This window comes from Pollicipes pollicipes, unplaced genomic scaffold (assembly GCF_011947565.3).
Source record: "Pollicipes pollicipes isolate AB1234 unplaced genomic scaffold, Ppol_2.1 Scaffold_7261;HRSCAF=8764_pilon_pilon_pilon, whole genome shotgun sequence".
Classification (NCBI taxonomy): domain Eukaryota; kingdom Metazoa; phylum Arthropoda; class Thecostraca; order Pollicipedomorpha; family Pollicipedidae; genus Pollicipes; species Pollicipes pollicipes.
In genome coordinates, this window is record NW_023597054.1 from 38,590,821 (window position 1) to 38,604,684 (window position 13,864).

At 46.7% G+C, this 13,864-nt stretch overlaps 1 protein-coding gene across 1 annotated transcript in view; it reads left to right on the forward strand.

Moving 5' to 3' along the window:
• Positions 1-13,864, forward strand: part of LOC119111393 (uncharacterized) — a 79,701-nt gene that overhangs the window by 50,122 nt on the left and 15,715 nt on the right. The window contains exon 3 of the mRNA XM_037235206.1: positions 10,656-10,813. Coding sequence (XP_037091101.1) covers positions 10,656-10,813 — 158 coding nt within the window. The remainder of the gene's footprint in view (positions 1-10,655; positions 10,814-13,864) is intronic.

Here is a 13,864-nt window from a genome sequence, read left to right on the forward strand (position 1 = left end):
CATTGGCTCTAAATCAATGTGTTGCAAGGTATCGTTATCGTAATCAAACGTAATCAAACAATAACGTATTGCCGAACATATTAATTAAACAGAGACGTCGTGTTGGCTAGAGCAGTCTTTTTCACGGAACAGTTTACCGGTAGATAAAAGTGACCTGATTTCCTCGTGCATATATATATATATATATATATATATATATGTAATATTTGCTTCAATATCTTCAGCTGTGAAATATACCCTTTCATGGGAATGTCTCGCACCTTGCACAATATTGATTGAGAGCCAGTTGACGGCCGTTAAATCTGGAAATCTTTCTCACGAACGCTAGATGTAACCGCCTTAGCATCTATTTTTATTGGTTCCGATCGCCATATGGTCTATGGAATGACACGACCTTAAATGTTATCATGACGTCATGGAGGCTAAGATTATTCTGGAACACTTCCTCCGAAAGTCTCTCCTCATTTCCTTGAGCGTTAAGCTAAAAAATTAAAGGGGCTTAGGTCTTAGGGAGGGCAATGTTGTGAACAGCACCAAGTGGTCTTTGAGATGGGTTTTCCAGTTCTAAACCTGGTATAAATGTGGAACACTCACTTTAAGTACGGTCGTATTGATTTTCATATTTACATTCGAATACGGACACCTGCAAGTTTGATCAGATTTATATCAACAGTAGTGCTCGACATGCTGATTATGATGGTTGTTTGTCGTGTCCGCCAAATTGAGAACTAAGACATGGAGGTTTACGAAGTTCAATGTTGCTGAACGCGATCTCTAGGATTTTTCTTAACCCATATAACTGATAGAACTTGATAAGCTGATTATAACGGTGCATCTGGTTTGGAGCCGGATTTTAAAAATAAAAATATGAACGCAATATTTTACGCCGGAGATCTACGAAGCCCGAGGTCGGGGCATCCGGGCCCCGTAAATACGACTTTGTGAAACCCAGATTAACTGTAGTGCTTGTCACGCTGATTTCGATGGTGCGCCTCGTTTCAAGCCCCATTCAAAATCATTACCTCCAGAGATCGTCAGAGAAGTACGCGGTCGTCGAGCCCGGAAGCCCACCATGTAACTCAACTTTATACCACTAGTAGTGTAAAACATACTGGTTAGGTTAATGCATCTGGATATCAATGACATAGTTTGGCCTGTTGATTTCGATGGTGCACCTTGTTTTCAGCCACATTCAAAAGTATGATACCTAGAAATGTTCAAAACATGTAGCCAATTAGCTGGACTGGGCTCCTACGTCGTTTTGCGCCACATTCAAGCTTATGACCTCTTAAAGAATTTCAAAGTGTAGCCATTGAGCCCGAACTCGCACGACGTCCCTCAAGTTCACGTCGCTAGTGGTGTTAAACGTGCTGATTACAATAGTGCATCTCTTTTTACGCCACATATGCAAACATGACCGCCATTGGTCGACTGAGTTGAAGATCGTTGAAGACGCACGTCTACGATTTTTCAGAAACTCATAACAACGAGTTTGACGTGCTGGTTAGAATGCTGTATATTGTTTCACGCTACATTAAAAATATGGCCCTCAGAGACATATGAAGTTAGGAGTCATCGAACATGGGCCCGTACGATTTTTCGAACACATATCAACGATAAAGTGTGATGCATTTTTTGACAATTAAAGGGAACATCCCGCATTTGAAGATATTGAGATAAGCATCAGATATGATGGGAAAAGCTTGCTTGCTGAATTGTTGACTTATCCTTACCTGCAGTGCTGTAGTCCGGACATTGATGTCATGTGATGTGCGCAGTAGTTACTTCACTTATTTTTTGTAAGTGGATGTCTAGTTGCATGCAAGCGTTAATAAATCTGCAATATTGCAATGAATTGATTGGCAAAAACATTGCTATTTCCTTGGTAAAGAGGGTAAGGTGGAGATACAAAGAATGTTTTTCTTGTTTAGGGTTATGTATGCAATTACTAGCAGGCCCTGATATAACCATTGTGGTGCAACAGCACTCTCCTGGTGATAGTCCTTTAGCGTTGTGGAATGAGTTGTTCCGTCATTCACAGATTATAAGCTGTTTGACACAGAGTAGTCAATCAATGTGGTACATTGTGTATGGCACCGGTCAACAGTGTAATCATGGCACTACCTCAGTGCTGTACTGTGACATGACATAATGAATAATGATATGGTTTTGTACTGCAATCATATTAAGGAAAGCACACAACCAATACGTGACGTCGCTTGCTCAGCCTGTTTTGGGAATCCACAAACATAGGCGACAAAGATGCAAACACATCTTCTGCTTCCCCATCCATGCAACATGCTCGGCCATCAGGCTGCTTAACTCAAAAATATTGTTTACACAAGTAATAATGCATGCATAGCAATACAATATCGCATGAAGTGGAATGATACTGCACATCTCCTGACCTTGCACAATGCTAGAGGCATGACAAGTGCACTATAGGTGTGGTTGGATAGAAGAAATGCAAGAAAGTGTTGAAGCTGCCGGTGCACATAATGCTCATGATAAAAATATTATTAAATGCTATCAAAGACACCAACAGCAATACCTCTCCATCTTTCTCAGCACCCAGCATCTCACACAAGTAGCAGTGACAATGACAATAATGACTCACGAGCAATGCTTGCCTGCATACCATTTTTTAAGACATCCTATGACGCATCCACAATAATACAGCACTATATTTTAGAATTCTTAGGTGAAAGACAATTTTGTAAAGCTGTAGCATGCAAACCTATACCAAGCATGTGCATCAATGAGATGTACCAACCCATCCCTACTGCCTACATGAATTGCTTATAATGGCATGCGATGGATTAATTGCATGCTGCAATACCTCAACAGGTTCAAAATGTTGGCAAGATCGTAATGAAGTAACAAATTGCCTTTTAAACACCCCTGCAGCATGGGTGTTAGTGTTATTTCAGGTGCCGACATCACTACCCTTGTCATGCTCAAACACAAACCTAAAGATAGAGGCAGGTATCATATATCACATTTCATCGGGAATCATTATATTTTAAGAATACCAACACAATGTTCTCTCCCAGAACTGCAAACCTCGCACGCACTCTCCCCATCACATCAAGATCAATACAAGCCCTGGCACGCACCACCAATGATCACACCCCTTTCAAGCACTTGATTCACATTCTGTCAAATAAGTGTGATCCCACACTTGCACAACCCGCGGGACTATCCAATCGCAGGTTTTTTGCAATTTCCGCACAGGTTTTCGGTTACAACACCACATTTCACCGTGAGCTTGCTTCAAAACAAAGTCTTAACTGCAGCGCATGGAAATACGAATCAACGGATTTTATTTTTAGGACAATTTTTTGTTTGTTCAAGATTTAAATTTCTCTTACAATGTGTGTTAAATATATATATATATATATATATATATATATATATATATATATATATGAAATCACCGTCATATTTCCCTAATTTTATAGTGCCTTGCTCTTTATTCCGGTACACAAGACTCCAGCCGTGTTGTCTGTAAGAAATGCGTCAATAGAAGAAAAAACGCAAGCAGGAGGATAAAGTCAGATTTGCCGTGCTTCTTCTTTTTGTGGCATTCGGTAGAGTGACGTTTTTGCTTTGTTTTTTGGTGCTGCACCTTTTTTGTAGACAGTGACGTTCTCTTTCTATAACATCGATCTATGGTCCAGAACTAAGCAAAATGCCCCGTTAGTGACAAGTGATGTACGACCCGAAAGTGCTCACACTCACGTTCACGACACGCATTCAGCAGCGAAATCTTTGCTAACAGCCTATCACCTTCCGCGGAATATATCATACGTGCCGCGCCGTCACTCTTGCGAATGTATCAGTGGCCATGCTGTTTTGACCATAAGCAGAAAACAGCCTGTAATATAGCGACAATCCTATGACGTTTCTGTGATGACATCAATGCTAAGGTGCCTTTGAAGCAGTCTCCCAATAAACCTTTTCGCGCTTTTACGGGCGTATAACTCTGGAACCAGAGGGCTTCGGGTCTTAAAAAGGGCATGGCCGTGAACTGCATCAAAAGGTCTTCAAGATGGCTGTTTCAGTTCAAAACCCTGTGTAAATGTGGAACATTCCCTTAAGATGGTGCACATTATGCTGAGTCACGCTCAAAATTATGACCGACAGAGGTGTACAACTTAAAGGCCGTTTTGTCCTGAGCCCTACGATTTTTCTCAGACTCAAATCAATGGTAGTGTTTGACATTCTGATCGCGATGGCGCATCTCGTTTGAAGCCACTTTCAAAATCATGGCCTTCAAATATTTTCAAAGTACGCGGTCATGGAGTCCCGACCGACTGCAACGTTGCTCAAATTCATACCACTAGTGTCGTTGAATATTCAGATTACGGAAATGCATTTATTTTCTCGCCACATTAAAGGGAATGTTTCCCATTTGAAGATATTGAGGCAAACATCAGATATGATGTAACAAGCTCACTTATAGCCATTTATATACTTTTTAAGTGGAGAAGACTGCTCTAAATAGCACGATTCGCTGTTAAGTAAATACGCTGCTCAGTGCGTCATGATTTGATTACGTCATCGTGCCTTGCACAACATTGGTTGAGAGCCAATTGACCGCCACCATTTCTGGAAATTGCATGTCATATATGAACGCCAAAAACGCCAAATATGGACGCCTCGACAATTATATTTTTCTTGGCCTTGGTCGCTCCTGGCTTATGGCATGGTAGGATTTGAATGACGTTGTTATGACGTCATAGGTGTAAAGGTGACTTTGAAATACTTGTTCTGATACACCTTTTTCTACTTTCATGGGCGTGTAGCTCAGAAAATAGAGGAGCTTAGGTCTTAAGAAGCGCAGGACTGTGAACAGCACGGTAAGGTCCCCAAGATGAATGCGATACACTTCCTGTAAGGCCGATGACCACTAGTGGTCTACAAAGTTCAAGGTTGTTGAACACGGACCTACGGTTTTTCTGGACTCACATCAGTAGTAAATTTTGACACGCTGATTACGAGAGTGGATAGCGTTTTATCCAACATTGCCAACGACCACGAGAGGTGTGTAAAGTTGAAGGTCGTTACACCCGGACTCCTGCGATTTTTCAAATTGAAAGTCATAGTATTGTTGTATATGCTGATTATGCTGGTGCATCTCGTTTCGAGCTAGATCAAAAACTACGACCGGTAAAGGTATCCCATATATAAAGCCACTAACCCCAGACTTCCTTCACGCGTCCTACACACGGGGGGGGGGGGGGGGGAGGGGAGGGGAGGAAGGCTTGGTGACAAGTTTCGTTCAAGACGCTAGTCGACTAGTCATTTTCCCCTTTATATGTCATGCACGCGCGATGGAATCAGATGAAATCGGACGGCACCAGACGTTACTGAGCCGGACGCTACCAAACGGAGCCAGACGAAACAGGATGGAACGTGATGAAGCCAGACGGAAATGGACTGAACCAGATGGGACGAGATTAGACTGGATGTCATTGGATGGAACCGCAGAGCCCTGATGATGGGATCGGACGGATGAGGCCTGGGACTGGGCGGGACTGAGCGGAGCCCGTCGGGGCTAGATTGGATCTGACGCGATAAGTTGGGATCGGCCGGTAAGGACATGATCAAAAGGAACGTTACTGAACAGGACTGAACCGGACAAAACCGACCAGGACTAAACAGGCCCAGTCTGATCTCGTCCGATCCGGTACGGTCCCATCTAGTCCCATCTGGCCTTGACTGGTTTCATCTGGTTCTGTCCAGCGTGGTCTGGTACCGCCCGCTCCCGTCTGGTTTGGTCTTGTCCCGTTCGGCTCCGTCCTGTTCTGTCTAGCTCTTTCTCGCCCCTTCCAGTCCCGTCCAGTTCCATCTGGTTCCGTCCAGTCCCGTCCTATCACGTCAGGTCCCATGAGGCACCGTCGAGTCCCGTGCCTCGTCCCGTCCAGACCGGTCTCCTCCAATCTTACCCGGTCTCGTCTGGGCTCATCACGCTCCATCCGACGCCGTCTGGTCCTGTCCGATCCCTTTCTATCCCGTCCGGTTTTGATAAGCTACGTTCGATGGCCTTCGATGTTATGTAATCCCTTCCGGTTTGGTTTGATCACATCCCGGCTCCCTTGATCCCGTCCCGCCAGTCCGGTTCGTTCGATGCCATCCGATCCCGTGTAGTCTCATTATGTTCCACCCGGCCCCGCCCGATCGTTGTCTCGTCCGCTTTTGCCCACTTTTGTCGGATCCCGTCTGGTTCCGTCCGTGCCGTGCGGCCGGGTGAGGCATTATTGACTGGTTTACAGTGATGTGTGGTTTCGTGATGTTACCGTGCAATCAGCTGAAAGCGTTGGTACGATACAACGTCTTCGCAGTCTAATGACAGCCGCACTACGTGTTTATGAGATGGTTGATATGAACTGGCTGGCAACATATGCGGGGTAAAATGGTGTTTCATAGCATTACATGTTTCATGAAGCTTAATGAAGGAGTAATTATTAAAAAGTGTCTGGTGTATTTGCGGATTACAACGTTATATCGTTTCACACGAGGCTTTTGATTCATACGTTTTAGGGAGTGCGAAGCCTACTATGGTGATGCCTGTGCACTGTCGTGGCATCAAACCAAATCTGAACCCGCGTTCCTTGTTATTTTTCCGACAACGTGGTTAAGTCCAGTTCATGACAGATACCAAAAGACACCATTTTGTATTGTTCGTCACGTCAAGCTGCTCTTTATTTTTTCAAGTTTTGTATTGGGAAGGTTAAATTTTTATTTCTCCAGAAGCCTTCAGAGCTTTTGTATTTCATAAACCTAAATTTTGCAGCATCACTTAGAAACCCATCGCTGTTACCTTGCTAAATATACAGATGTTGTCTTGGCAAAGCAGTCACGAAAAGTAATGAGAGCATAATTTGTGTCATGGTAGCAGGGGTTGTGCATGAATTTTATACAGAACTTTTTCTTGCATATTCCAGCAGTTGCCCTGCGTTTGAAGGTTGATATAGCCATTGCCACAGGTGTTACATAACATTATTTGCCAGTGGGGATACAGAAACCATGTTGAGTGGTGCGTCAGGATGTGATAATTTGGTTTACCTAAAAATTGCACTGACACTAGGCGTCACAATATATTGTGGACTACTAGATCTTGTAATATTTTGGGATCCTGGGCCTTTTCAAATGTTGCCAACGGACGTTTTGGGAACTAGGATCTTCTCCATTTTTGTAGAAGGATCTTCTAGGACCTTGATTTTTTGAAGCGTGTTAAAGGATTTGCTGGCCTATAGGATCTTTTTCAATGTTGTCGATAGATTTTGCAAGAATTGGAGTCTTTCTTGAACTTTTTCTCGAAAAACTTTCGGGATCTTAAAGCTCTTTGGGAAATCGAGGGATATGTGTGATCCCCGTGGTATTTAATGCTGCGGTACTTCTCTGAGCTTGACAAGTTCAGTGGGTCAGTTGCCGTCGGATAATGGCCGTCAGGTCAAATGTGCAACGTAATGTACGCATTGTTGAAAAAAACAAGTTTCCTATGCTCCATTCCCGGTAGGCCTCCAGACGAAGGTCATGAAACACAATGACATTTAAGTCCCGGGGAAATGACCGGTCTGAGGAAATCCGGCCTCTCTGCTTTAGCTATCTTCGCGGGGTGTGGAAAGAAAAAGGCTCATAGAAAAGGGGAGTTGGGACGACCATCACAAGGCAGCAGCGAAGCAGGAGAATTGTGGTGTGTCGGCTGTGCTCTGAGGAATGTTTTTGAAACCAGTCTCCAAAGGCTGTCCAGCTAGTGTCTTATATCATCTCAAGTACCTTTCATGTCTTTGACCACTCGGGAAGTATGGCTGAGGCAGATACAAAGAATGAGAAAACTGGTCTGGTTTGTAAAGGCTGTCCTTCACACGCTTGAATATCCCGTTTCCAGCAGTGCTGTCTTAGAGTCCCGAACCTTTCAGGCTTTCGACTGGTTCACGACGAATGTCACGTACCTTCCCCTTTACAAATGGGGGGAAGGAGCTTGGCCTCTGCCCCCTGTTCCTAGCCCCATGTATCTTGAGCTCGTAAGTTGAATGTGGCTCGAAGCGAGATGCATCAGCATAATTAGCATGTCAGACACCATTATTGAGTGAAAATTTGAGACAAATCGCCGGCCTCCGGGTGTAACGTCCTTGAACCTTGTACGCTTCCGGTAGTCATAGTTTGGAATGCATGATAAAACGATATGTACAATAATAATCAGCGTGTCAAAGTTCATTACCTACGTGAGTTTCAGAAGAAAATAGCGGTTCATGTTTGACGACCTTAACTTTGTAGACAACTGTCGGCCGTGTTTCTTAAAGTGGCGAAAAACAGATGCATTATCGTAATCACCATGTTTCATATTGCTGGTTGTATGAATTTTAGCAGTATGATCATAGTTTTGAATGCGCTCGTAACGAGACACACAAACGTTATCAACATATCTAGCTCTAATATCGACATGATTTTCAGAAGAAAAAAAAACGTCTTATTGGTACGAGTGACAACCGTGAACCTCTTAAACCACAGGAAATCACATGAAGGTGGCTTAACGCGAGGAGCGCCATCGTAATCTCAGCATGTCGAGCCCTACACTACTAGCGACAATTTGAGCTAAGGCGCGGGGGTTCGTATCGGAGTGTAAATATGATGTGTATATGAATACGAAGCTATCTTGACAGTGACCCGGTATTAGTGGATTCCTTTCCGCTACTTAGAGCCGATTCGGCTTGAAACTTTCACTAGGTTGACAGTAAACAAGGAATATACTTCGAAACATTAACGCGCTCCCGGGTTACCGGTTGCATGCCCTTCACTGGGTGAAAGGGGGGGGGGGGGCAATTTGATCCCCCACCGAGATCTCAGGAACTGAGAGAGCTAGAGACACTAACTTGACCGTGTGTGTTGGCTTGTGCCTAAACTCACTTAAGTCAAATTTTGAGTTTCCTGGGTCATGACCTCCGGGTCAAATGAGCTCAAACAAGGTGAATATCGGTTGGTTGGTTGGTCTCCTAAGTGTTCCCAGAATCTAGATACCTGTTCTAAGCAAAAGGTCACGTACTCGTTTTAATGTCCTTGACTTTTTTTACCTTTCAAAGGTCACAGTGACCAAAACAATACAATTCTGCTTTGAGTTTTGCATTTGCATAAGCGTAAGGATTACGTTAGGCAAGATGTTCTTGAAAACAAAATGTTGACCTGGGTAAGTTAACGTCAGTGACCTATTCTGACCTTTGACAATTCCATGAGAGATATATAATACGGTACTTGTTATCAATAAATTCGAAATGAGCACCACAAATTACCTCATACAGCAAGCCCTAGAGTAATAAACCAGATTGGTTTTTACTTTGGTCTAACCTTTAAAACTGACCCTAGATCAATGGAAGTTGTTCATTCAATTGTTGTGTTGCCTAAGAAAATATCTCAGAGATGTTTGGCTTTGTCTAGCACTCCGTTGTTGCGCCAGATTGAAGGATTTCCTAGAAATTGACCTCGTAGAATCCATGGCCTGACTTTGACCTGCCGTAGGTCAGCGACCTTACAGATAAGAACTAAATTTTTAATACAAAACGATCTACTATTCAATTGTCAAATGTTATGCAAAATTTGGCGAGGCAATGCCGCACCGTTCGCAAACTACTCTGGAAAAACCTTCGAGGGAGGGGGTCAATTTGACCCCCACCCGAGCGGGTGTTAAGAGTGAACTTACACTGACATAAAACATGTTTCCTGACGTCACACTTAGTGAATTTTTTACGCTTTTCTCGTGCACCCTAAATTGCCACCCAAGCTGTTACTGATATTGCCGTAGTGCCATGCCGGCGCGACAGTGGCTATGGCACTGGTCTCGGGGCACAGCGATGGTGATGGCGCCGGTCCCGGGGCACAGCGATGGTGATGGCTCCGGTCCCGGGGCACAGCGATGGCGATGGCGCCGGTCCCGGGGTACAGCGATGGTGATCGCGCTGGTCTGGGGGCCCAGATCGGTGATGGCGCCCGTCCCGGGTCATAGCGATGGCGATGGCGCCGGTCCCGGGGTACAGCGATGGCGATGGCGCCTGTCCCGGGGGCGCGGCCAGCGGCAGGCGCGCTGAGTGTCGTCGTTTTCCTTCCCACGGCATCGCATATCCTCGACTGGAAAAGGAAATCCGGTGGCGCGAGACCGCTGTCCGCGCCACGAGAAAAGCACAGCGACGGCAGTGATCTCAGCACCATCCGACGAAACACTACTGTCTTTTTAAAAGGTTCCGAGTCTAATTTTCCATTTGGCTGGACAGAGAATGATTGGCGTGATTTCTGTGATCGTGCCGTCGCTGCTCTGCCACGCGCTGCCGGGGCCCACCCCCATGCCCATTAGAGTCGGCGAGCTTAAGCCCGAGCCGAAGTGCCAATTACCTCCGTTTTAAAGATGGTTCAGGCATGATTGTTCGGGTGCCACGTAATCGATCGAGACCAACGAGCGAGACCACCGACTAGTTGCCAAAACACCTGGCAAGGTGCCAGTAGGGATCTCAAGCGTGTGTGGTGACCATGAGAGCGATGCGTTATGCTTGGCATGAGGACCACATTCATGAGGGCGATGTTAACCAACAGTGTGGGGGAGGGGACCATTGATCCCCTGCGCTGATCTTCTGCTTTCCGGCCTCCTTTTGCTTCCGCAGGGGAGCGGATAGCAGTGTACATGGCCTTCTGCGACGGCTTGTTCAACATCTCGCACTGTCTGGACCACCTGCACTACGTCATCCAGCGCAACCACGTCACGCCGGCCGGGCTCTGCGTCTTCTACGCCATGTTCCTGGTGGAGTTCATGACGTCACAGGTAAGCTTGCAGATAACGCTCGCGCTCCCTTGACGCCCGGTGTGCACTCTGCGTCACTCTCCATCATGAGTGGTTTGATCAGAATTCATAGGGCTTTGCAAAGTCCTCAGGTTTTGTGACCAGCAGCGGCAATTGTCTACGGATTCACTTAGTGGAGGTCGCTGCCGCTTGTAATTTGCGGCGGCAATTAAAGCATCACAGTGGGTGAACTGCCGTAAACTCGGCAAAATTTGTTGAACTTTTGACAATTCCCATGCTTAAAGGTGGATGCAGCGATCCTTCCAATGTCATCTTTCTGTTGGATTTGAGTGGAGGCGTGGCTTTCAGGGTCCTTTTACTTTTTGGTCGCCATCCAGCACTGCTTTGATGGAATGGCTTGGCATCGTAAACTCGTCAATCAATTTCAGAATAGTCACAACCGTCACGCACGGGTTCGCTCTGAACGGTGTTGGTTGTATTACATGAGTGTTTTGTTCACTATTAAATTTTTGAATGGTATATCTAAGCTTTTGGCAAAGTGTAAAAATCCAAACTTTCCCTGTACGAAGGGCCTTCGGACCGAGGAGTTTTCCACACAAACTTGGCCGCGGATGGCCGCGTCCGTTGCGGCGAGGGCAGGCACATTTACACGGGCCGTTACTTAGTCTGGGATCGGTTGAGTTGCTGAGTCTAGACGGCGCTGATGGACAGCGTCGGGAGCGGAGGCGTTGCAGACGCTCCCGGAGCTCCCAGCAGAGCCGGCCCTGTCGTAACTTCAGGCGGGGGTCGTACACTCTCGGTCCGCGTGGTCGGCTGGGGTGGAGCAGGGTCTGGCGGCGCTGTTGGCTCGGTCAGCACGACGTCACTGGGGCCGACCTGGGCCGGGCTGCTGTCGGCGGCACCGGCACGGGGCCGAGCTGCCCCGGCGCCGCTGACACGGGCTGATGCCGGGCTGCTGTCGGCGGCACCGGCACGGGGCCAACTGCCCCGGCGCCGCTGACACGGGCTGATGCCGGGCTGCTGTCGGCGGGCACCGGCACGGGGCCGAGCTGCCCCGGCGCCGCTGACACGGGCTGATGCCGTGCTGCTGTCGGCGGCACCGGCACGGGGCCGAGCTGCCCCGGCGCCGCTGACACGGGCTGATGCCGCTGCTGTCGGCGGCACCGGCACGGGGCCGCTGCCCCTGGCGCCGCTGACACGGCTGATGCCGGGCTGCTGTCGGCGGCACCGGCACGGGCCGAGCTGCCCCGGCGCCGCTGACACGGCTGATGCCGAGCTGCTGTCGGCCACCGGCACGGGGCCGAGCTGCCCCGGCGCCGCTGACACGGGCTGATGCCGGCTGCTGTCGGCGGCACCGGCACGGGGCCGAGCTGCCCCGGCGCCGCTGACACGGCTGATGCCGATGCTGCGGCGCCGCTGACACCGGCCGATGCCGAGGTGCTGCCGAGCTGCACAGCGCCGATGCAGCGGCGGCTAACGTCCGATCAAACGCTGATGGATGCAGCGCTATCGCCAACCGTCACAGATGTTAACCAATTCAAGAACGGTGTGGGCGATGACCAACTTAACGCCAGTGACGCATGCAGGGCGGGGCGGCCAAAGGTCGGGTGCGGGTCGTGAAAGGTCAAGTGTGAGCACTGTCATTCTTGGTTTGTAAACGGTGGCAGGTCATTTGCATGTCCTGGCAAAGACGATGGACCATTGGGTGATATGTAATGTAAATGATGATTTGATCAGACATATGCCTAGATCCCCAACCAATATCCAAGATCCATAAGATAGTTTGACAAAATTTCAAAAGGTTCCCATGATCTTGTGAGATCCCTCGAAAAGAGGCTCCCAGATCTTGCAAGATTCTGAGACGATAACTTTTAAATCCCAGATCCCAGAAGATCCTTTAACAAAACTTCAGAAAGCTCCAGGATCCTAGGAAAATCCTTTGACAAATCTCAGAGAACGTCATGGATCCCGGAAGATCCTTTGACACATATTGCCATCGCAAATTTCAGGTTAAACAGCTTGCCACATCCTGGCATAACACTTGGCATAGTGTATCGCAATAAACGGAGAACGTCTTCTGACAGCTGTATTAGTGGTTATATCAACATTCAAATCCAGAGGAACTGCTGAAATGCGTTGTAAGGTAGTCCGTGAACATTTACATGCACGCAAGCCATGACAGCATGACAAATTAAGTCCTCATTCTTTTTTGTTAGTGTTGTGGTTAACAATCCAGCATGATTTTATTCTGCGATACAATAACATGGATTAATGTTATTGTATTACATTAATACAGATTAATGTTACTGTGTTGCATTAACACGGATTAATGAAGAGTTTTTTATCCTTTATGATACAAATTCAAAGCACTTGACATAGATCACGAACAATTTCGATTTTTTTTTACCTTTTCGTATCTGTCATAAACTGGACAAAGAACAATCTTTGGGCGAAGAATAAAGCAACACAGGTTGAGACCTGGTTTGATGCAGTGATAGTGTATGCGCATCGCCGGCGTAGGCTTTGCACTTCCTAAAACGGTATGAATCAATAATCTAGTCTGCAGTCCATACCATATTAGCATCAGCAGATTCTTACAGCAAAATGCTAGTAGGATAGCTGGCTCGCTGAGGCTAGGACTCACCTATCAGCTAACCACCTCATCACACATTTGTAGTGGTCAAGTCAAACAAGTGAAACGGGTTTTTGTACTCAAACTAATTGTGCCAAGATTGCGCCAGATTGTGGTTTGGTCGCAGGAAGCGCATGTCCAGCATGCACTAGAGACGGCCTTTGGTTGAGAGGTTTGTAGATACCCCTGTTTTTTCTTAGAATCACCAGCTCTGGTTGTGGATTGCAGAAAAAAAATCCAGAATATGAAGTTGCTGTAGATACAACCACAGATAGATGATCAATTACTGGAGTTTTTTCATTGATTTCAATGCAAGTCTAATACCCAAACACCGATGGCCTCATCGATGTTGGCTGGTAACGGGTAAGAAATATTTTGCGTTTAAATTGACTGACATTCTGTAGTCATTTACAGTTAGATGCATCAGCTTTGGGTTTAAA